This window comes from Uloborus diversus, chromosome 5, assembly GCF_026930045.1.
Source record: "Uloborus diversus isolate 005 chromosome 5, Udiv.v.3.1, whole genome shotgun sequence".
Lineage (NCBI taxonomy): Eukaryota > Metazoa > Arthropoda > Arachnida > Araneae > Uloboridae > Uloborus > Uloborus diversus.
This window is the reverse complement of record NC_072735.1, coordinates 141,540,724-141,566,434: the sequence shown is the minus strand read 5'-3', so window position 1 is coordinate 141,566,434 and position 25,711 is coordinate 141,540,724. Positions and strand designations below refer to the sequence as shown.

The 25,711-nt window shown below is 30.8% G+C and overlaps 1 protein-coding gene across 1 annotated transcript in view; it reads right to left on the bottom strand.

Moving 5' to 3' along the window:
* Positions 1–11,130: 11,130 nt before the first annotated feature.
* LOC129223170 (hemicentin-2-like) overlaps positions 11,131–25,711 on the bottom strand; it is a 160,548-nt gene continuing 145,967 nt past the window's right edge. The window contains exons 10-11 of the mRNA XM_054857736.1: positions 12,228–12,367; positions 11,131–11,370 (exon numbers count right to left, since the gene is read on the bottom strand). Coding sequence (XP_054713711.1) covers positions 11,131–11,370; positions 12,228–12,367 — 380 coding nt within the window. The remainder of the gene's footprint in view (positions 11,371–12,227; positions 12,368–25,711) is intronic.

The window sequence follows — 25,711 nt, the reverse complement described above, 5'->3', positions numbered from 1 at the left end:
GTTTCAGCGATTGTCGCGACCTAAAACAACTAATTCGTGCATGGTTCAACGTACATATAATATGAATATCCTAACATGCTCATAATTTAATGTATCTGTAGCCTAAGTAAAGTCCGTATACATTTCATTTCAAATTTAAACAAAAACGAATATTTAAACTATATTTAAGCATTACTTTTATTTCGCCTTCCAACGCAATTTAGTATAATGCTATTTGATTACATGTAAAACACGTAACACTGTCATCCCCAGATTGCAACATTTTTGGAAGTTCTATAAAACGAAACATAAAAACCTTAACAAGATTGCTTACTGAAACGACTTCAACCACACATGAATTATTAAAACATGGCTTACTAATTTATTTACGACAAAATCTCTTGAATCTTGGTGGGAACATAATTTTATAGAACTAACAAAACCGTTTTGCCTAAATAGAAATTTTGCTCACGAACGTAGAAAAGTTATCCTCCTCATTTAAAATGCATCATTCATCATGATTTACCAGTCTCCAGAATTTCTACTGCTATGTCTTGAGACTTAAAAAGAAAAGAAATCATATATCACTGCTTTCATTGTGTTTCTGAGCAGCATTTATAATCCTTGTTTAGAACAGAATCCTTGTTTAGAAAAGTTGAAATTTTTCTGGTAATGTTGGTATGTGATTGCCAAAACGAATTCTTTTTAATTATAAATGAATTTCATGTCTTGAAAACTGGTTGTTTTAAGTGATTTAAAGTAATCAATTTCCTTCTATTCAAGTAGTATATAGCTGTATAAACTTTTTAAGTATTGATTTTTCGAAGGCGAGTTGAAACTTACTACGCATTATGTTTTGAACTTCTGATGAGATTCTCCAAGTGGTGTTCCAAAACGTGGAAAAACCACTGAATATATCAGTATTGATGTAAAAGTCAATGTATGTTTTCCTGCCTTAAGATTGTACAGGTAATAATTTATCAGTAGTCCTTTTAAAAAATACACAAATGCACTAGCACTTAATGTTGAAACACACGCCTCTTTTTTTTTTGCCTTTTTTTTGGCCAGGGAAACAACCCATTGTAGTGTTTCCAGATGAGAATGTAAACGCAATTGCGCAGATGGGTCCATGTTGGTTGAAAGCAAAATTAGCAATTACCGGAGAATTTCTTAAGCTTTTTCATTCTCTACAGTCTGATTGAGAGGATGATGAATACTTTAACGGCTGTAACTGATGCCATCTGCATTACCGTATTCTAATACCGATGCGATACGGGTATTTTTCGAGAATTGGTTTCCTCTCCTACTTTAAATATGTTGTTTTTCCTCTTCTCATGGGATTTCATCTTCTGAACTGCATGTATCGGATAAAATTCTAATTTTTTTGGAAATATGTTCGTGAAAAGAAAAATCAAAAGGTAGTTTCCAGTATTTTCAGACATCCTGCTATGACTTAGGAAGAAAGGATTTGTTGCATATAGTCTTGCTACTAGCAACGACTGGCTCTTAAATCATCTAAAGAGAATAAAAATTTCCCAATCCAAATTTTCAAGCCTTACAGCATCGATCAAGAAATGGGTGCCCTACCTTTGAGTCAGTACACTGCAATCGATGCTTTAACCCTATGGAAGAAACACTGAGAGGCAGGATACTAAATGCATTTATAGAATACATAGCAGTAGGTGGATTTTAGATTTAATGTTGTCTTTTCATTTCAATGTCATTACAATTCTTATGTTTAACGAGTTGTATAAGATATCATTGGGAACTAGAAAAAAATGTTCTAATTTTTTTTTACGATTGCTTCGTATTATATTGCTTTTTGAAATCGAAACCATTAAAATGGCACTGGTGTAAGATCTTTAATGAAATAATTCAAAAGTACATAGGTATTTGCTATAGAAGCAGAGCACGTGCTCGTTAAATCTGTGCTTCCGAAAATTCTGAGCTGTTTCGTTAAGTAGTTTAGGATTAGTAAAGGCTGCTGAAGAAAATTTCCTTCCCCTTCATCTACATATCCAAAACAGCCGAGATGACTGATGGAGCTTCAACGGTTGTCAGTTATCAGTAAGGGGTCTAAGGACCTTTAACCTTCAAAGTTTTCAACTTTCTGGAAAAAATATAGGTTATGCATAATTTAATTCTGAAAAATTTGATACCTTATTTATTACAATACGCAAAAAAAACTTTTCAAGTGGTCGTAAAAATGCGCAAACTTTCCCCATAGAGATTTTTTTTAACAATAACTGTTTAAGCCTCTTTTTCTCAGGTGCCGGTTTTTCGTTTTGCATGCGTGATATCTCAGAAAGTTTATTGTATATTTCCGTAAAGCTTTTCATGCATATTTATCTGGTTTAATTTTATGATCTGAACCTCAATTTTAACCAAAAATAAAAGTTAATATTAAAAAATATATATTTTTTCGCCAAAAATTTTAGAAAATTTTGATATTAACTTGCAAAATTTCAATAAAATAAATAAATAATTCAAAAAAATAAAATAAATAAATAAATAAAACAATTTAAGTTCAGATCATAAAAATAAACCAGACAAACAAGCATTAAAAGTTTTACGTAAATATATAAGAAACTTTTTGAAATATCATGCACGCAAAACGAGAAATCGGCGAAACCGGCACCTGAGAAAAAGAGACTTAAACAGGCTGCTGTTAAGATTAATCTCTATGGGGAAATGTTACGCATTTTTACGATAACTTGAAAAGTTTTTTTGGTAGTAAATCAGGTATCAAATTGTTCAGAATTAAATTATGCAAAACATATTTTTTCCAGAAAGTTTAAAAATTTTGAAAGTTAAAGGTCTTTCGACCTCTTTTAATATGTGTTAGAAACAACAATGGCCCTTTAAAATGACCGTCACTAAGCCTTTTGGTACTACAAATTTTAAATGATTTTTGGCGTTTTGTTCTTTAAATAAAACTCGCTTGTTCCAAATTTATAATATGTTTATAGTTATATGGCAGTTCAATTTTGGGATGCTACATAAAAGAAATGTCAAGAAAGTAAATAATTGCATTGCAATCTAAAAATGAAGGGAAGAAAACTGAGAGAGTATTTATCTTGGCATTGATTATTTTGTGGAAAACAATCTAGTGTGCTTTTTAAGTGTTTTGTTTTTTAATGAAGTTCGAAGTTCGTTCTATCCAAACTTTCTAATGTGGAAAAAGTTCCATTGCTGGTAAGCTTTTGTGTGTTAAATCAAATCAATTTCATAAATGCAAATCATTATATAACAATCTAAAAATGACAGATAGCTTTGATTATTTTAAAATATTTTATTAACGCATGGCGTTTACTTGTTGAGACTATCCCCAAAAAATAAATAACCAAACCAAGAAAGAGTGAAATTCTTGTAAGTAGTCAACACTCAAATGCAATTTTTTGTTTGTTTGCCTTTTCATTCACCACGTTTTGTGAAACCCTTATCTCATTTTTTTAAATGTCATTAATAATTACTTAACTATCATCCTTGGTGGTTTTGTATATTGAAGTGGTTGTCTTTGTGAAAAGCAGAAATAATAGAAACAAAAATCATCATTATTGAAAAGTAAATCTTTAATTGATATTTTACAAGAACACACATATTTTTTATCTTTTCTTCTTTTTTTACAAAAACATAACTTCAGGATATAAACGCAAATAAGGCCTAAAAAGTCACCTTCCACATTATTAATTATTACTTTTAATGATGCAAATATTGAAGTATCGCTGCTTGGCAACGGTTGTTCAAATTTAAAATCACAAAACTGTACAGATTCATCAATATCATGTCTTGCGCATTCTTTGACTTCTGAGCATATAAAAATCAAATTCAGAGCAGTCATTTTTTTTTCTAGCTAGAAGTACGCAAATTCTGTTGAAGTTTCAAAATTAAAAAGTCCGAGTTTATTTACAGTCAGGAAATATTTATTCATATACAATTTGTGTTTACTGTTATATGTAAGCTTTTGTAGGGTATATTGTGCATTTGCTGCTCTTTCTGGGTACAGAGTCAAGATCACAAATATGAGTAAGCACCGAAATTGTCTGTGAAGAAGCTGCATCATATTAAATACAGTCCAGCAAACTGCCATCCTTTTTTGTTAATTCGTTAATCTCGTTATATCAGTATCAAAAAGTATGAATACATTGCAGAGGTAGCCAAATAAATTCAAGAAAAATGTTACAGAAAAAAAAATTGGTAAATGAGTGTATTATTGATCTAATGCACGAAGTTATTTAAATTCAGAAAATTTAAAAATAAGTATTGGACACCCTTTATCTCATTAATATTTACTTAAAGCTACGAGTTAATTCTGACAAAAAATAGTTAAATAAATAGATACATGAAAAATGCAATAAAAGAAAGCATATGATACATAAGTCATAAACAATGAACCAACTGTTTCTTTTGCTGTAACACATCGGTATGAAGAAAATAACACACACATTAATTTTTCATTAACAGGTGTTGATGGATGTAAGCATATCTTGCATGTGGTGTACTACAAGTACTTCGCTTCGAATAGAAGCAATATATTTCAGTAATATATTTTACATTAGACATTTTACAAAACAAACAAACAAACAAACAAATAAAAAATAAAACTATGCCCTTTTTTAATGCCGATTTTTAGAATTAAATATGTTATTGAATTTCTCAATAAAAATATACAATGACTGAAAGTGTTGCAAGGGAATTAAAATTCCATTGAAGGACAAAAAGTAAGATTTTAAAATTTCGAGAAATCTTTTCTGAGTTCATTCTTATAGCTAAAAGAAAGTAAACAATGCACCTTATAACTACATAAATAATAATACCACTTTAAGAAAAGAAAAGAAAAAAAAAAAACACTTTTATTGATCATTTTATGCTAGCTTTTAGAAAAAGTAAAAGATATTTTTAAACACCTTTTGATGCACACATAAAGTTATTAACCGTTCGTTTTTGTGTAACATGTATTTAATAATTTATTACATAATATGTATTATTTTCATTCATATCTTCCATTATTTTTTCATTTCTATCTTAGCGTGTAGATAACATGAAGGAGGACTGTATAAACTATTTGTGATTAAAATATGCATTTAGTAATTCTTAGTTCCTAATCATTTTTTAATGTATCAATATGTAATTTGTACCTAATGTTGATAACTTTTATTGATACCTTTGTTTTCTATATCAACTTGTTTATAACTCAGGAAGACTTTCCAATAGCACAAGTAAACATATCAATTCTTAGTTATTGCTTATTATAATTTTATTACTTGTTATGTATTGCTCTTCGATAAAACAATTGAATTTCTCCTCTGCTTGAAAATTCATTGTTAAAGCAATGGTTTCTCGAATGTATATTTAAAATACAACTGAAAAAAAAATATTTCAATGCTGTGCTAGTTTGACATTAAAATCAATAATTTCTAAAGATTTTATACACTTTTGTTTAGCTCTTCTCTGGATAGGAAACGTCAGACCATTCTTAAAGAAAACCAAATGCAGTTAAATGATTTTGTTATGTTATATTTTATTTTATTAGAATATACCTAAACCTTCAGAATACTTAACAGTTGAATTTCATTTTCACATTTTACCGGTTTATTTAAATAGAAAAAAATTGTCCTGTAAGCGTCGCTTAAAATGTAGTAAATATTATAATTATGTCAATAAAAAGTATATCATATTATTGCTACATTGGGATGCAAAGTAAAGTTTGATATTTATAAAGGTTCTTCCTAACATTAATTCTTTTCAACAACTAGAAGTTGTCCATGACCGTAAATTTCCAGGGCAAAGGATGTATACTCAATGCACATTTTACAGACAAAGAACAAAAACGACACCTACTCATAAGTAAAAACATTGGATTTTCAAGTTCGGAGGAACAATTAACACACTTAACGAAATGAATGACGAAAATGATGGTGTATAAAAATGATCAGCAAATATTTACTTTTTACTCTGTACACAATTTCAAATTTATGTACCTATTTTAAATTATGGAAAAATATAAAAAGTATATACTTTTTAGTGGCATTTTATGAATAGTGCTTTTCAGAAAAAAAAATTTCAAATTCCAATTTTTCAAATTCCAATACTGTCTCATGTAGGTTTTATCTTAGTCTATTTGTGCCTTTGCGTCTAGTAAAACTTCTGTTATTATTTTTCTCCCTTTTTTTATGATGGAAATAAAAATACATGTATACCCAACATACAGCCCTGAGTATTTAAAATTATAACTTTAAAAACAAAAACGTTTCCTTTTTTAATATTAAAATATACAAATATGATTTTTGTGAACCTTTTGTACAGATTTAAACAAAAAATATATGTTTTTTTAAAATTTAGATCCAACTAAAAATTAAAGTACCTTTTACTCACTCGCATATAAATTGTCACATGTATGGCACAGACATAACTTTTTCTCCACAGTACCTCTTGGTTTGGTGCAGTTTTTTCTAACTCTGCCAGAATGAGCTCATGTGCAATCAACAACGGTATCACAACATATTACAAAGATAGTTGTTTTAATAACTCCGTTCAAATTGATAACTTGTGCATTTATTTTTTCAGTATATACACCTATTCGTCCAACTTCTCTCGCTCTTCTACCGACTTTGTGTCTCGCCAGTTTATTTCTGGAAGTTTTTCGTTTTCCAAAACGAAGAAAATATCTGTATTTCTGTAACCGATATGGTCTTTTGTAGAAACCTTGAATTAGCAATAGCACCACACACAAAAATGCACTTTTCTCAAGAAAGGGAACTGATGGGGTCTTTGAAAACCATCTCTCAGCGCATTCAGTATAAATCGGCTGCAATAACGAGATAGTTTTCTCTTATTCTTTACTCAACTGTGTGCACTTATTGACCATTCTTTCATATTCACGAAAGTTGTGTTCAAGAAGCATCCGAGGATTTTTTTTTAAACCTGTAAAAAAATGTACATTAAAATTAGACACAACTTGTATCATAAAAATAGGTATTTAACATGATTTTTATTATGTTTTTCATCAAAGTTTATTTCGTTATATTGACACAAAACATTCATTCATTTATTGGATACCATACTCACTCTAATAAAATTTATTTAAATAGTCTTTACTGAGGCATGGGTGAAAAAAGTAATGGAGTGTTCAGAGGGCTCGTGCTACTTCGCGATTTGACTTGCAAAAAATGGACATTACGCAAGTTTTCATGAGTAACCTATCTAAAATCCAACGTAATTGCATCGTCCTTAACAGGAGATGTGCTAGAAGCAAAGCGATGGGGATAAGTGTCTACTTTGTTACTGGTTACAAAATTTTGGCTTCGTAAATGGACTTTCATCCTTTGAGCATTATTGAAGGCGGACGTTATCACATATTGTAAATCTCGCTATGTTAGTGTGTACGAATAAACACTTTGTCTTTTCTAGTTCATATTTTAAGTTCTAAATGTGAACGATCATTAAATACAATGAACCTTATGCGCACTGTTACATCTAAAGCTAGTGATAAAGGGAAGATGAAGACATTTTCTTACAATTATTCAATATTTTGTGCATCATAACAATATTTTGAGTAGAATTGACACAATTTTTTAATACTCTAAATTAAGTTATACATGAAAGATGTGATACTATATAGTTAGGGAATGGTATTAGTTTTAGGGGTGTTTTCAAGTGTCTAAATGATAGTGTATGTTTGTTACATGGTCGTGTATAAAGTTTCCAATCCCGAAATCCTGATCCCGAATCCCGCGGGATCTCGCAGGATATTTAGCCGGATTGATCCCGCGGGATTTTTCTTTTAATCCCGCATTTTTTCTCAATTCAAGCGTTTTCCAGCTTTTGCCGCTCATAAAACAATTATTTTCACAAATATCACCTGAAGATTTAATCTTCTTTTTTGAAATTCCGCGGGACTGAATTTGGTGCGGGATCGGAAACTCTAGTCGTGTACATAACCTTTATAACAACATGGAATTTTGACTTACACGAAGGGTCTGGAAAAGCATATCTCGCTTATGCCAAACTCCAGTATACATTAAAATTTTAACGTATACACTGTCTCCAGGACTATACATTTGGTGCACGTGTTTGATTTAATGAACGTTATGGCCGGCTTCATGAATATATATGCAACTTTGGTAAGTGATAGCGTAATTACTTCAACAAAAATAGACATTAACCCATAATTTACCACATTATGAAAAACTTAATATTTTTCATATAAATTACTATTACAGGCTAAGGAGACCTCAGGAATACACATAAAATTTTAAACATTACCAAATATGTATTGGTTTCCATTTTACAAGATGTCCTATATATAGGACGATGGTACAATCAACTACTGTATACTTTGTTTTGCACTTAAGCATTCTCGTACGTTTGACCTGGAAGAAAACACTCTACGCAAAGTCCTAAAAAATATTTTTTATGAACTGTCACTGTTTTTCTTAGTACTTCAGCTTATTGTGTAATTTTAGTTAGAAGTTTTTACTAAAACGTTTTCAGTCTGCAGTTTCAAAACGCTCTTCTGTATGGTTCGAGTATTGTTTTGATGAACAGAAAGTTGCTTTTCAGCAATGTTTAGAATTAAACACAAACCCATGTAAACAATAGTAACTTTTCTACAGGTTTCAATACCTATTAAGGCTTCTTCTGAAGCAAACCGCTTCGATATTTTCCAAGCAGCATCCAGTACTGCTTCAAAGGCATTTCGAAACTATGGTCTGTCGTTACCATTTTGTAATACATATGGATGCATACTATTTCTATATGATTTTCATTTCAGTCCACACCATTTTTACAATAGTACAAAATAAAATATTTTTCCTTTTTGTTTCAATTCTTCATTATTCTGTGTTTTTTTTTTTTTTTTGAAAACCTGAGTGTAATTCTTTTCATTTTTCATCTTTTTAGCTCTGTTATGACAGTCAGAACAATTTTCAGAATCAGACATCTTTTTTTGTGCTCCTTGATATAGTATAAAATGGAAAGTGGTAACCACCAAAAGAGTTGACAATCGAGAGCTTACTACCAAACTTCATGAGCTTCCCATTCGTGTAAATTTTTCATCTCTAATTTTCAAAATAAAGGCAATTTTTTCTACATTAGTTGAATGCTCAGAAAACACACCAATTTTTTTAAAAGCTTCATTCAAAAAATTATAAACTAGGCGAACTTTACAGTAGCTAACTAAATCAGTAGTAGAGTTATCATCAAGTTGTAAAAACAGTTTGATAAGAAAGAACTGTTTTCATGACATAGTTTGACGAACAAAAGTTATTCCTTTATCCGGAGCATCTTTCCCATTTCGCTGGGTATTATATAATATCGCTACATATATATAACATTATGCAGAAAAAGTGTTACAATTTTGGTGTTTGCAAACAAAAATCGTTGTTATTCTTAGGCCAGGGTTACTTATTACTTTCCTTTACTGCTTTCATCATATTTTCGACCGAAAAGTTTCACGAGTGTTTTCCTGAAATTATGTCCAACAATATCTTCTGACGATTTTCATTTGAAAGTGATTCATAAAGTTATGCAAACTTCGAGTACACACTTAGGCCGTATTTATTTTGATATATTCAGTTCCTCATTAGTGTTGCTTCCTTTTGAAATTTTTATTGCTCAAGGAGTCTAGAAGTTTTTCGTCAAAATCAGCGTAGCTATACAGAATGCTAGAATCATTATCAGTGACTGCATCTGGATCAGATCGCAATATTTTCAAGTCAAGGTCACTCTCATGGGTTCATCCTCCTATGACATTACATATTCTATAGCTAGTTCAGTTGTTAATTAATTTCTCATTTAATATTCCACATGTACTCTTTAATTTATTTGCTTCTGAGATCAGCGTTCATACATTGAACAGCAAATATTTTTACTCAATCCAGAAGGTAGCATCACAACGTATTAAGTGCGGATGATAAATTAGTCAAGAAAAACCTCACTATGACCCCCAAAAACCTGCTCTTTCAACTCTTATTGTGAGAAAACTTCATAGTATTGAGTTTTGAAAGTGAGCAATCAAGATTTCCACTCCATTTTCCAACAGCTAAGCTACTTTTGTATGGAGCGCGCATAGCAGGGGATTTTACCATCGTCCTATTTACAAGACGGCTAATAAAACCTTCATAAAACCTAGTTAAATGTAGTTTTATCTTTGCAAATTTTACTCAGTACTAATGTATATGATTAGTAATGATAAAATTGAAAGAGAATTTTGGCATGTTTTCTACACAATAATTTTAACTAATTATTAAACTATGCATCATAAAACTGCAAAAAAATGTCAAATTCAAAAATAAAAATAAAATAAAAATATTTGTAATTGAACTGTTAAATTTTGTTTACAGTACTTATCAAACGTAGGGTTTATAAAAATACCAAATTAGAAACTAAAAATGTGATAACCCTTGCCAAAATGCAATAAATATGATTTGTCCTATATACAGGACGATAATAAAATATGGGTTAAGTGCTGACCAAATTATTAGACTAAGACTGTTTTAAAAGCAAATTCTTTACTGATTACATAACTATAGCCACATTAACGAACAGTGAAATAAGTATCTAATATTTAGTATGCATTCCCTTGTTCTTGATGATCATTTTAAGTCTTTTTGGTATACTTTTCACAATGTTTACACCATTTCTTAACTTTTTAAAAAAGGAGGTAAAAAATCGTTTATACTCTCTATTATATACATACTCACCTACTCACTAATTGCTTAAAACTAACTTGAAATATAACAGAACACACTAATAAAAGGAACTAGTGAACTGTTTAAGCTGATTGAGGTTATGTTCCTGGTAGGTAGATAAACGAAGAACATAAACAAAGCAGACAGTGCTGCCACCTGCAAGCATTAAATTATGCTAAAATAACGTAATAAACATTGCATAGTATGTAGTGTACTTTAACAGTAAAATAAATAGTATTTTAGTTCAAATAGTATACAAAAAGCAAAAAAAAAAAAAAAAAAAAAAAAAAAAAAAAAAAAAAAACTCTTCAGTCTAATAATTTGGCCACGACTGTACATCCCCTCCCCCTCAAAACAGAGGTGCTACTTGTGAAACGTATTGACAAGTAAACAAAATGTGTGATAGAGATGAAGAAAAAAAAAATACTTACCTTCATTAAAATAAAGGTTTCAGTAATTCTCAGACATCCGTTTGTCGGTTTTTCAATTTGTTTGTTGCTCTGGGAATAGTCCATTCTGCCCGCAGTGTTGTTGCCGCAGATGTTGGAGTTGTGGCTATAGGGGACAGGGGGTGATGTAGTGGCACTGGCGGGTGCTGAGTAGGTGATGTGTATTCTCTCAGGGGCTGCAGGGGACCAGTTGGCATCTGAGGAACAGAAGGGGAAGGCACCTGTTTCAGTAGAGGTCTCTGATGTATTCCCTAACCAAAAATGAATTTAGAATGCTTCATTTTAAAGATCATCACGACGGATTTTACGAAAATTACACCATGAAAAAAATTTAAATGAATGTTGGTGTTTTTTAATTTAAAATTATATTTATAAATCAAAGTTATTATTTATTTTTCTTGTTATAAAATATATTATGTATACTGCGATTAAAATTATCAGTATCAAATACTTGATTTGTATCTCTGCCAATGATATGAGACAAGTATTTAAATTAATATCCTTATGAAATGCTCAAAAAGTTTAATACATGTGATGTATTTAGTCAAAACAACTCAATTCTTTTAAAAAAGGAAATCAATTGAAACTAGTTTAATAAAATACTAAACATAACATTTGATATAATGTAATGAAAATTTAAACATAAAATGGAATTAGATTTTAGCTCACTGAAATTGAAAATACATTGCTTCTAGTACTCAAAGCCAGGGTAGCTCAGTTAATGGGAATTGTTATCGTAATCAAATGGTTCCTGGTTTAATTTATTTCAGGCATATTTTTTCCATCTTGATTCCAACTTAACAACTAAATAACTTTTAAATAACAAGCATGTACTCCTTCTTAGAAATAAGAATCAACTCGTTTTTTGAAAACAACGTTTGACAAAATGTAATGTGCAGGGAATAACTCATTTTTGTAGTAGCACTTTATTAAAGTGAAATTTAAAAGACCCAATAAAACAATTGAAAATCAAAAAAATACAAATCTGTTTTTGAACCTTTTGTCGATGCATACTTAAAAAATAATTGTCATAATTTTTCTTAAATGAGAAGTATAGCTATAAAAACGTAAAAATATGACAAGGGTGAAAATTTTAATATATACTTACCCAATTCGTCGGATAGTCCATACTGCTAAAATTCGTATTAGCTTCATTTACTAATCGAGTTTCCCAATTCACATTATCCCTATGTATGTCGGGTTTGTGAATATCACTACCTTTCAGGGACTCTGTCGACATTTCGACTCCTAAAAAAAGATGCAAAAAATGACATTTAGTCAGTTACAAGTGTAAAAAAAACCACAAAGAAACATAATTGTTCCGTTAGCTGATTGCAAGTTATCATTAAGCATTTCATCTAGACATGATTTTGGTTTATACGTTGCTCGTCCCTCATATGATTTTAAAACGAGAAGAAAAATTCATCAGTTTTCCATTCGAAATTTATTTTAGTATATCATAATTTCGACTGCACATAAGTTTGGCGTATTTTTTTGAGCAATCACGATTGCTTATTGTTCTCACTTGACAGTCCTTGATGTTCCGGTTCCTTTTTCAGCTTGGACCAGGGCTGCAGCACCACCGTCCACCGGCGGCGGCGCGGCTGGTCCTGAGCACTGTCCCCCGAAATCCACTTTTGCGGGGCGGTGGCGTCCATGTCCCACACACACGAACGCCTACACACACACACACGCACGAACGCCTACACACACACACACACGAACGCCTACACACACACACACGAACGCCTACACACACGAACACCTACACGCACACGCACGTACACAACACTCAATCACACACATGCATACATACACTTACGCACCCACACACATGCGCCTACACAAACACACACGCTCGTGATTGCGAAAAACATAATTTGAATTCGAGATGCCAAAAATTCAAATTATTTTTTTTTTTATTTATTTAACTACAGAAGAAATATTACTAAGTTCAATGAAGAACTTGATGGCAAAGTTGATACAAGTTCCCTAGTTTTTGTTTAACAAAATAAATTGAACATAGGGTAGGCCGTGCGACGTTTACGAGGATTTTTTTTCAATGAATGTTCTAAATTATGTGTTTTAACTTAGGGAATTTTAGACATGGCGATTTTATGAAACAGTAATGGAGTCAAAATTTGTACATTCAGTTGGCTCAGTTTGTGTTTTTAACTATTAAAAAAATATATTTTTAAGTCCAAGTCGGTTGCGTAAAACGGGGCACGGTTACGCATATTCATTTTGACACCTAACGTGGTTCTCTTTCTGATTTGAACATGAAGTCTTACCATCGTTAAAATAAAACAAATTTATTACAGACTAAATAGTGTATAAAGTAAAAGTTGAATGGGCATAAAGGCAGCACCGCATGATTGTAACCTATTTGTAACTCAATTTAAAAATAAATGGTGATTTTCAAAACTAAATAGCCTGAAAATACTAAAAAAGGTTTGAGACAATTCGGAGCGAAAAAAGGTCAGGGCACGTTTAGAAGTAAGACACCGTAAGAACGTGTGTAAAGTTGCTCCGACGTCAACGTGTACACTTGGCCCGTCTCTAAATTGGATTTATTTCTAACGTGAAAAAAATTAATAACATTTCAGTTCATACAAGTACAATTCTCAAAAAAGGATAAAATTCTGCTAATTTTTATACAATTTTTTTTTTTTTTGTAACTAAGTATTTTGTATCTCTACATATATAAAATGAAGTCTCCAAAAAGTGTCTGTGTGTTTGAACTCGCAAAACTCGAGAACTACCCGGCCGATTTCGCTGAATTTTTCACAGTTTATTCCGTTAAGTCCTGAAAAGGTTTGCAGACCAGTTCGAATAAAATTCGAGGAATAGTTCTTTTTTTATTCTAATTTAGGCCCAATTTTCACATAAATTCATTAATATGGGGGTGGGAAATTATTTTCACATATTAATATCACATATCGTTGGAAAGAGTAGAATTTCCCGCGTTCTACGCAATTTTATTCAATGCTCAAACCTACTTACGGCTGGAGTTATTTGCTTTTTTAGCTCGAAATTGTTTAGACTTCGCTGAAATTTAGGCATACTTTCTTCATTAAATCTATCAATAAAAAGCGAAGGAATTGTCCCACAGTTTTCTTTTTGAGGCCATTGGAAAAAACTACCTTTTTTACTTCAGATCTATCTCGACCTATGATCAAAAAACTAAGCTTCTGTCTCAAAAGGGGAAAAAAAGTTACAAGCTTTTTTAAATCAAGTTCAAAAAAACGCATTTCCATTCAAATTGTTAACCATTTTCTTTCGCATTTTAATTCCTTAAACTTATTTTATTTTGTGTTTCCATGGTTACGCTTTTTGAATCCAGTTTTCTCGATTTAATGTATTAAAACTATTTTAATATCTGTCGCCATTGTTTGGAAGGGAAATTTTGCATGTTTTTTTTTTAATTTATTCAAACCTGATTGTTGAATATACGCCACTTGACACAATTTTCATTTTCAAGGTAGACCGGGCAAAGCCGGGCAATGCAGCTAGTTCACAATAAGCCTCAAAACGTTCAACACAAAACATACTCAACTTGGTTGAAAACAGAGTTTTCTTTCTGCATGTTAAACCGAAGCTGGGTGATGCTCAAAAACTTGTTCGAATATGTGCCAGAGAGCAGCATCAATCTGTTATGACTCTTGGCTCTCCAGTTATAATTCGTTTTGAAAAAAGGGCTCTACGTAAACGTATCCAATGCGTAAACGTGCCCCGGTCTAACCTTAGTGTACACAGCTCGCTATATCATCAAATAACTCTGAAACTATTATCTAGAATTCAAATTAAAATCGTTAAAAAATTTGTCTCTTAATGTAATCCTTTGCAATACAATAAAGTATAAACATCCTGTGATGATTGGATATAAATTGGATAGCTTTTAAACATTTATAAATGTGCGTTTCTGGTTTAAATATACGCTTATTTTATTGAAATAATTTCATCTCCGACGGAGGATCAAATAAACCCTAAATGATTGTAACGCATTAAGCTCCTGCAAAGAAACAGTTGAACTTATGTGAAAGTAATTAATGTATTTCACGCACTTTTTACCCACTCTATAACAGCTTTTATCTACGTAATGTGAATCGCATTAAAACCTACCGGTTCAATTAAGTTTTGTGTTTGGATGCGGTTATTTCTCGCCCTCCCATCCCACAATGTTAAGCAAAATCGCTGGACATTTTCATAACCTCAGTCTCTTATCTATCACATTAAGAAGATAAATGAATATATGTACCGCCCCAAGATCTAGAGTCATTTATCACGAAGGCATAAACTCCGAGAAGGGAGGAATTTTCAGAATGTATTTAATTTAAGTTGTGAGAATTTCTCTAGCATTGCCAGCGAAATAGTAATTGAAATTAGAAGTTCGTGGTTTTAAAAAATCATATTTTTTTATCAGTTTTAAATGTTGGTGAATTTTTTTAAAATACAAGTGTTACCCGCACGGCTTTGCCCGCAGTAGAAAATTAAAGGGTCATATAGTTTGCCTGTATATTTCTAAGTAATAGATGATGAATTTCTCGCCAATTTGCTATGTAAATTTGATCGCCCATGTTATGGTGATTTGCTGGTCCACGTTATAATAATTTGCTCGGTAAAATGTTCTTAAAATTGGAATAGAAAATAACAATCGGATTTGGGAAAAATCGCTTCGAGGTGCACTCCCCTAAGCTACAAACTAATTTTGTGCCGAATTTCATGAAAATCGGCCGAACGGCCTAGGCGCTATGCGCGTTAGAGACATCCAGACATCCAGCTTTTTTATTAGGGAGGATGATACAGCTTTAATTTAATAGGTATAACATATTTTTCACATTCCGTTAAATGGCGGTAATTAAGATTTTTTAACAAAAAATACAACATATTATTTTTTAAAGTCGACGAAACATAAATTAATTTTCCTTTTTTTTATAGCTATAATATACCAATACATTTAGTATCTGGGGCGGTACATATAAATGAAAATATGTTTCGCTCCGATATGTACGGTCATTTATCGTGAATGGCTAAGCTCTGAGAAAGAAAGAATTTTTAGAACGTTTTTTATTTAAGTTGTGAGACTTCATCCTGTAGTTGTAGCAAATTAGCAATTGAAAAGCAGCTCATGAATTTTTAGAATTATATATTTTGGAAGAAATAACAAACTATAAAAACATATTATAACATCAAGATTTACTCTTATTAGGTTTTCAAACTACTTAGTCACATTTTCTGTAAAAAGCGTAGTAAATGAGTGTACACATTGTGACGTAGCATTTAATATTAGACCTATGGTGATGATATTTATGGTATTATTCTTTATCTGCCAGCTCTAAATTAGAAGTAAAGCTATACAAATTTGATGTATGGGATGCAACAGAGATGGCAAGTATATTGCACTAGTAAATAAATAATTATTGTGTTTTATTTTTGCTGGTTCACGATTGGTGTTTCGTAGCATTTTTAAAAGTCATTTTTAAAGATTATCAGATGTGTATGCATGAGGCTGCAGCATATATTTTGTCTTGCAGTTGATGACACACCAGCAGGAAATTTAAAAAATCTTGCAAGCTAGTAGCATGAGCCAAAATTATCAGAAAATGTATTTCATTAAGATTTTTTATGAAATTTCCCTTTTTAACGTTTTATATAAAGGTAATACTACATACTATATTATAAACGCATGTTTTTTAATTTTTTTTTTAACAATTAAAAACTTTATGCGGCACCAGATTGCACCGTGGCACTCCGAAAACTTGACTAAATGTGGATAGAAAAGTAAGCAGATTTTTGGAAATCTCGGGTAATCGGGAGTTAGTGCGCTACAGATTTTTCTCTCGAACATTCTTCGCTTTCCCAGATTGTGGTTAAGTTTTCTGAAACCGGTTGAGTTATCGAATGCCGAATTTTTGAGACCCTACTGTACTATCTTGTTAGCTATTAGCGATGTTAGCTTGATTTCTATTTATTCTCAGACAAAATTGATTTTATTTAGTTTTTTTGTGTATTTTTTTTATTTACTTGTTTTTGAGTTGTAGATATAGGCGCAGTTGACTCCATTAGGTACTGATGTTGTTTTATTTTTTGTTTCTATTCAGCTTTCAGGTTTTGCTTTATGGCATCAAATAGAACGAAATTAAACGACAATGTTGATTACTTTGAGATGTATATTTTTTAATTTAATTTTATAGCCGACTACATAGATTGCATTGATCGAAGATTGTTGAGTAATTTGAATAATAAAACAGCCGTTTTCGGTTTCTGTACACAGAAAAGACACTTTTATTAATTTTCTTTACTAGACGTAGTAGTCAAATGTTTTGAGCTGAAGTCAATCCTGCTATTAAATAAGTTATTTTATTGCCCGATCATTTAAATAAAGATGTACTTGGATCTGTTCAGCACTGAAGTGAAGAAAGAAAAAAAAGTTTGTTATTAATGCAATTTGTTTCTGTGCAACAATTTTTACAGTTAGTTATAAAGCAAACCAAATTTCAACAATTTTGAAAAACAACACGTATAACTGTGCGGTTAATAAAATTTAAATAGTTTTATTTTCAACATTGAACTAAAGTGAGACTGGAGGTCTATCTAATCACAGTAGGTAGTTAGTGACTTCATAAAATTCAAAACAAAGAAAGTATATTTCTTTTAAATCATAAATTACAATAAATCAATTCATACCTTGCAACACTTCAAATAATTCATCAGAAAATCGTGCTTCAAATATCTTCTCCTCGTACTTATGTATCCATTAAAACTATTAAGTACTTGGATTTCTTTAAAATCTTTAGAATTTTAATGATTCTTCTCGAAGAGATAGAAAACCTAAAATTTCACCCTCCTCGACACTGCATTCCATTTTTCGCTCTTTAGTAGTCACCGAAATTACATTCGGAAAACCTTTCGCGTTACCTTACTCAAAGCAAACCATTTCAAAGTCATTTAACCTCAGTGTTCGAATGGCCTAAACTCATTTTCCTCTCTCTCTTGGAATTCGAAGAATTTTAAAATAACGTAATCGAAAATCGATACCTTCGCGGCTTGAATGAACGATCAGTGCGGGTAAGTTAATCGGTAACTTTCTTATTACGAATAAGTTCTTTTCCATAAGGATGATATAATTATTGGGAAATTCGGGAAGATCTTTTGTGTTCTAGAATGTGCATACATGTACTCTTCATCACATTCTTTCATCCTCCCTGCGAACTTCATTGGGTAAGCTAACAATGCGTTTCGAAAATGATATCGGAAAGCGTTAGAAAATAACGTGTTCTGAGGATTTTCGAACGAATCCTCCGTTTCTGTTTGGTTATAATTCAAGTTCTCTAAGCAAGTAAATTTTGATTATACTTTAACCGAATTCGCTCGTGAAACTTGTAGAATGCTTTATGTGGAAGTCTCTTCGCCAATGCATTTAGTGTACCTGAGATTAAATATTCTACTCGCACAATAATTAGTTAAGCATACGGTTGCAACACAGTGGTGGAAATATTTTCAGATACTCCGAATGAAGTGGATTCAAATTTACTCTGAGTTTTTTTCTCTCGATGTGATGCCTTGAAAAATATTTTTGATAACGGTTAATTTTATTTCCTTTATGTTAGAATTTGCATTGAATTTAGGCTGTTCTTGAAACTACTGCAGTTTTTAATGTTTTAAATTTATGACTCGTAATAAGGATTTTATTTTGTTGCTCTTAAAATGTCTTTTTCTTTTAGAACTGTAACCCACGTAATTCCATTTACTTCTTTAGACTCATAATTTTCGCCAAGTCTTTTAGTTCCCTGATATTAGAGCTGTGCCAACCAGTGTTTGAAAAAAAAAAAGCAGTTTTTGTCGTATTCTGCACCTAAAAATTTCTATCAAGCTGTCATTTTTGACGCAAAACGTTTTGTAAGAGTAACTAGTTAAAGGCCGTAACTTTACAGTCTCTTTTTTTATTTTTGTATCAAATTTCATATATTGGAATCCCAGTGGCACAGTGGTAACGTTTCACGCATCCACTTCGCAGATCCGGATTTTGGGGGGGGGGGCACGGTAGACTTAGTCTTTCCTCCCCTTTCAGTGGGTCCATAAAATAAAATCTAAGCGTGCTTGGGAACTGAGCTCTAGAGTTCCGTGTTTGGCAGACCACCTACTAGGAAAATTCGCCTTGCCGCACCCCAGAGCCCTCGCACTCGTAAACTGAAATGAGTACAGCAGGCCTTGGTCCTCATTGACTGTTCGAAAATCAGTTTTTTGTCTATATTACTTTAATATATTTATTAACTTCGTTGCAATGACTCAAATCAGCTTTTACCGCTTTATGTCTTTTTTTTTTTTTTTTTTGCCGAATTTTAAGCAACAGCAGACTTCCTAGTTGACTACAACAGATTATTTTTTTCCCCAATCATACCTAAGTAGAACGTTTTAGCAGCTAAACCAAAAAAAAAAAAAAAATGAGGACATAACGTTTAACTATTAAATTGTACTTACCAAATATAATTATATTAATCAATCACTAGGACCAATAGAATGAAAGTGACAGGTTTATCTCGAAAATATTTAGTAGTTACCAGAAGTTCATCAGCAGTTTATAGGCAGAACGAAGTGTATTAAAATGTTTGTTTCGGATTTATCGCAAAATTAGATCACAACTTATAATTCTTCATTTAATTGTAATAAGGATAAGGAAAAGCACTTAATCTAAATTTGGTTGTGTCGCTGGAATCCCGTGGACATTGAACATTACTAGTCTCCTGCTAAAGCCCTCACCCCCATCAAAATCCTAACAGTCTAACTTCTATAGATATTGAAGCAGTATCAAGAGATAATATTTCAGGAAGATGATAAAGTGTTTACAGCTAAACAATAACTATACATTTCTATAAAACCTCTCATTAAAGCTCTTATTTAAACTCAAATTTAAAACTATCATGAAATTCTTAAATGTGCTCTTTTAATTGCATTGGGTATGACAGAAACATGTACGTAGTTGAGGCAATGAGAAGCAAAGGGATGTAAGTGCCAAAATTGAAAATTTGGAGATATCTAGTAAAAATGGTAGGTGACCCTTCTCTTTAGTCTCGGTGCAAGATATTGTACTAGTAGGTGCAGCATAATTTAAATACAATTTTTAATGAAAGCCTACCGAGGCCCTTATCTAAAACGCATTTTACTCAACACTTGAAAATGTCAACTTACATCCTTTTGCTTCTCATTGCCTCAATTGTGTTCATATTTGAATTTCAGGGACGGAAAAAAGAAGTAGTTAATTTAAAAGTAAAAGAAAGATAATTATAGTTATTGCTTGATTGTTAATATAAATTACTGCATTATCTAGATGCTATCAGTGTTTATCGAAACGGCAACTTATCAACTGATTTGAGAAACTAGCTTGGTGATTAAATTAATCATTTTTTGTATAAATTATTTTATTGCGCGCAAAAATAGCAATATTTAAACATCAACGTAACATTTTAAAATATATTATTGTCCGGCACGCAATATCCAAGAGAAAATATACTTGTAATCAAGGAAATATCTTAATTGAAGCTGCTTTCAGCTATGTGAAGCATTTCATTTGCAATGATTTCTTGAAGTGCATTTTGAATGAATATAGTATCTAATTCGACATAAAATGTTTATGTACACTGTCATACAAGTGTTACTGGATTTAATACAATGTAACTTAAGCCTGATTCAGGTTTTAAAGAAGAATATAGTAGTAAATTTTTGTGCTTGAAAATTAAATGAATGAATTACCAACGTTTTAATTCACAAAAAATGCAAATTCCTGCAGACACATGTTTTGGAGCTACAAGGAAGCCCCTTTTCAATTCAAAGAAGGGTGATTTTTTGGATGAAAAATTACCTTTCCTAGGATTACTTTTTATCCAAAAGCTCACACTTCTTCAAAGGTGTTCCTTGTAGCCCCAAAACACGTGTCTGCAGTAATTTGCAGCTTTTGCACATTAAAACGTTGGAATTCATTTATTTATATAGTTGTATTTATTTATTTTATTTAGATTACTTTTTAAGCAAAAAGAAGAGTCAAATTAACAGCACTGTCTTTTTGAAGCGTAGGTAAAATAAATAAATAATAATAATAATAAAAATAAACAGTTTCTTAACTACACTTAAAGAAAAACCTTTGAAGTAAAACTAAATAAGTGATTAAAGTAACTTATTATAAATTGATTATGAACAATAATAATAATTTTAAATTGCGAACACTTCCTTCGAACAACTTAAAATAATTTAATGACACTTGATTATATGTCTCCTCTCTAGAACATAATTATTGCCATTTGAATTCAAAAACAGGCATAGATTTATTTCACTGCTTTTGAAATTCGCAAAAATGTTATAAAAAACGAGCAAAAGCGGAAGTAAAATATCTTTTCCCATAAAAATTCAAATTTTATTTGCAGAAGTTAAACTTGTAATTCATAGATATTTCTCTCCGCGGAATTCCTTTTATTGCTCTGGTTTAAATTTTACGTAACTGCAACCATGACTTAGCTTTTCACAAATTCTGCCTGGACCTAAATTATTCATTTGCATGTTTTACAGAGGTTCTGAATTGATGGCTAGTCAGTGATTAGGGGAAGAATATTTATTTCATTGTAGCGCTTCCTGGGAGATATATTTCAATCAAAGTGGATATTTTTAGCTTTTGATGATACAAATTCGAATAAAATTATGTAATGCTTCGCTAAATCTTTGTTTCTACGTTTTATAGAAGGAAATCTTGTATTGAGTATTTATAAGCGAAATAACCTATTCGTTGACCTGCTATTTAAGTTCGCTTAAAAGCATTATTCAGTTCATTTAAAAAATCACAATATAAGGTTTTTTTAAATAACATCGATAAAAAATACTCAGAGAGAAATACAATTTCTATTCGTAATATATAACACTAAAATTAAAGTAACTATGTAAAATTATTTTGTTTGTTTAGAGGGATGAGTAAATTTAAACATGCCATTGAAGAAATGGACATCCTAAATAAATAAAAAATGCATATGAGGCAGTGACAAAGGGATGTAAGTGGCAAAATAAAAAAAAGGGAGATAAACAGTAAAAATTATAGGTAAAACTTTCCTCTGTCTTAAGGCAAGAAAAGTATTAGTAGCTCTGGTAAGTGATGTTATACAGCATGATTTGGAAAAACTTTTCAATAAGCTTGCCTAGGAACTGATCTTAAAACGCGTTTTATTCAAAACTTGAAATTTGCCATCTACATCCTTTTGCTTCTCACTTCCTGATACTAAGAAATATCCCTAAATGTTGTGCAAGCTGAAATAATTTGTATAGACTCTTCTATCCGTAAAAATGTGTTAATTGTTTTGAAAAGTAATATTAATCCCTTGAAATACAAGAATATGTTATGTCCTTGGAATGTGTGACGCCTCAAAGACATCCGTGCACAATGTAACTTGAAATTAATGACGGGTTGGAGATATCAAACTCTACTACGGAACGTGAAAATAACGACAACTTCTGGATGTCATTGTATGTCAGGAGGTTAAAATTATTAATGTGTGTCAAAGGATAAGACATAACTGTATGTCAATAGGTTAAAGATATATTTGCTTATCAACGGCAAGCATTTAAATTATATTTAAATGTCAAATATGATGTAGTTGTATATCAAAGGCTTAAAATAGCATTTAAATGTCGAATGTGGCTACATTTTTTAATTATTTATCAAAGACTTAAAATTATATTGGAATATCAAATGTGGTTACACATAAAATTGTGCATCAAAGTTTTAAAATTATATTTGAGTGCAAATGCGGTTGAATATATAATTGTATATCGAAGACTTTAAATTATTATTGAATGTAGAATGGTTAAATTAAAATTGTAAGTTAATGAGGTAAATTTATAACTATATGTTAAGGAGTTAATGTTATTGAAAAAATATCGTAACTGTAATTGATATACTCAGTACGTCAAAGGCTTAAAAATACCATTTTAAAGCAAAGGTGAACGCCAGGAAGTTTTCTGACGGTAAGTGATATACTTTTGGTACATGCAAAAATTAAGGAGTATTCAATCTCCCTCAAAGCAAAAGTATGCAAAATACGGGTCATGAAATATGTTCAATTTTTATTGTATTTAAAATGGTGAATGTTTCCGAAATGTAGTGTAATTTAGAGTCACAAAATATACTACTAATTATGTGTAATGAAACAACGATAAAGAATTTAGTGAAAGTTCGACAACTGGAAAGAAACCGTGGTCCTTGCAAAAAATAGTGATGTATGTAAAATCTCAAATTGCACGTACGTGAACCTAACACTGCTTGTCACATTTCTTGAATCTTGTGATGTTTAGTTACTGGTTTTTGTTTGTCTCTTGCTTCATCTTCATTTGATATTCTAAATTGTTTAAGTAGCTACCGCACGAAAAGATTAAAATAAAGTCTTCTAAAAAGATTACTTCAGAATAGAGAAAGCAAAAAGAAGGTTTCTTTAGAAAAGTTTTTTAAAAATCTTGCCTTTGATAATGTCGTCAGTGATTGATAATTCAGGACTTGTTTCGCTTTTATTTACTCATAAGGGAGCTTAGCGAATTTTTAAACATGCGTTAAAAATTCATGTTTCATTTTAAAATGAAGTTTGAAATTTTTATGCTTTAGGATGGTAAATAATATTAAAACATTGAGATTATTTTATAAAAGTCACTTTAAAAATTAATAATATGCAAAAAAAAATCACTTTTCCAAAATAAGAAGTGTATTTCAAAAAATTAATAATTATTTACAACTGGAAAAAAAAATTCCTGGAAGGGAAGAAATATCTCCAAGGAGAAATATTCGATTCCGTAAGAAATCAAATAAAACAACTCTTATAAAAATGAGTTTGCTTTAGGAAAAAAAACACCTTTGTGTTAGTTAAAAAAAGAGTAAAGAGAAATTTCCTCAAAAGTGTAAAAAAAAATATAAATAAAGCAGAGAACCTTGCTTTTAATAAGATCCTAATTTGAGGGTTGGTCGTGTTTTTTCTCTTTGTTTATTAAAAAAGAGTATAACATTTGAAACCTACATTTAAAAAAAAACTTAAAATTGAAGCATATAAAATGCATATATATATATATATATATATATATATATATATATATATATATATATATATATATATATATATATATATATATGATAATACTGCAGCAAAAACATAGTTTTGAAAATAAATGTTTATCAAATAAACCACTTCCAGGATCAAAAATTTAATTTCATCTAGAAGAAGATTTCTGTTTCAACTTGAAAGTTTTCGTTTAAATATTGAGTTTAGTTTAAAATTGATAAAAAATGTACCTTCTTATCTGTTGATAAATTAAGAGCGATGGCGCACCACATCAAACGCAACAGAATATCCCACCTAGAAGAGCCCCCCCCCCCCCACTCCAACCAAAGCAGAAAATCCCGCTTAAAACATTCTCCAAAAAACAATTCAATAGAGCAGTCTATACCCCTTTCCCCTTCGCGAAAACGCCTTTTGATCAAATTATATGTGAATACAGTTAAAAAAACACGTTCTACTTATTTTTAACGGAAGTTTGTATTTGTAGTTCTGGATTCCTCAAATAGATGGCATTACTTGCGTAACAGCTGTTTTAAAAACAAAATACCTACTGTATTTTTCTAATGTGTGTTTTTTTTTAAATCTTTAATTCAAGGAAAATATTTTGAAACGAACGGAGATGTAACAATCCTTTTTTTTTTTTTGTACACTTTGTTTACCAAGTATAGCTCTAAAATAATTGAAGTAAACGAAAAATTATAATAGTATTTTGTATTCTTTTCAAATGTTTTTTCTTTTTAAAAAATTAAAAATGCATTTTATACATCATAACAAGTAGCAGAACCTGAGATTTCTTTTTAAAATATTGCTTTTAAAATTAGCAAGAGACATTTTTTTATTTTAGGTTTACTTTAGTTAATTTATTTTGAGGTCAATCTGTTCTGAGTTGATGTTGTATAAATAAAGTACAAAATGCTAATTTAAATATTCAACTCGAAACATTATTTCTCATTTTTCGATAATAAACACTAAACGCGTATAAGTCGAAAAAAAAGAAAGAAAGAAAAACAACATCAATGTGCGTTTCTTGTTTAAAACTAAATATTTTGATCTACAAATAATATTCTTGTGAATACACATTCTTGTTACGATGTCGAACTTTACGTACATTATTAGAAAGATAGGGACATAAAAGGACCTACATTACTACTGTATGCACTTTCTAAATTATGATACATTAAAAAAAATACATTTGGACTTTATGTATATTTTAAATGCGTTGTACATTGAGGGGTATACTAAAATTTTTAATAAGAAGTTAGTGTTAACTTTGGCTTCTCAGTCACGATTGTATTGACTATACTGCCGTCTTAAGCACGAAAATCGTATCTGCAGCTGAATTCAAAATGATAAATTACCTTTTAAAGTTTTATATTCCTATGAACTTGATGCAGAAGCCCTGTTTTAGAACTTTTTAAAAGTATTCCTCTTTCGCAAATGACCGTAAAACATTGTGCTTAGGTAAATTATGTTGCAAAAAGCCATGTGGTGACCGTAACTCCATTTTGATAAA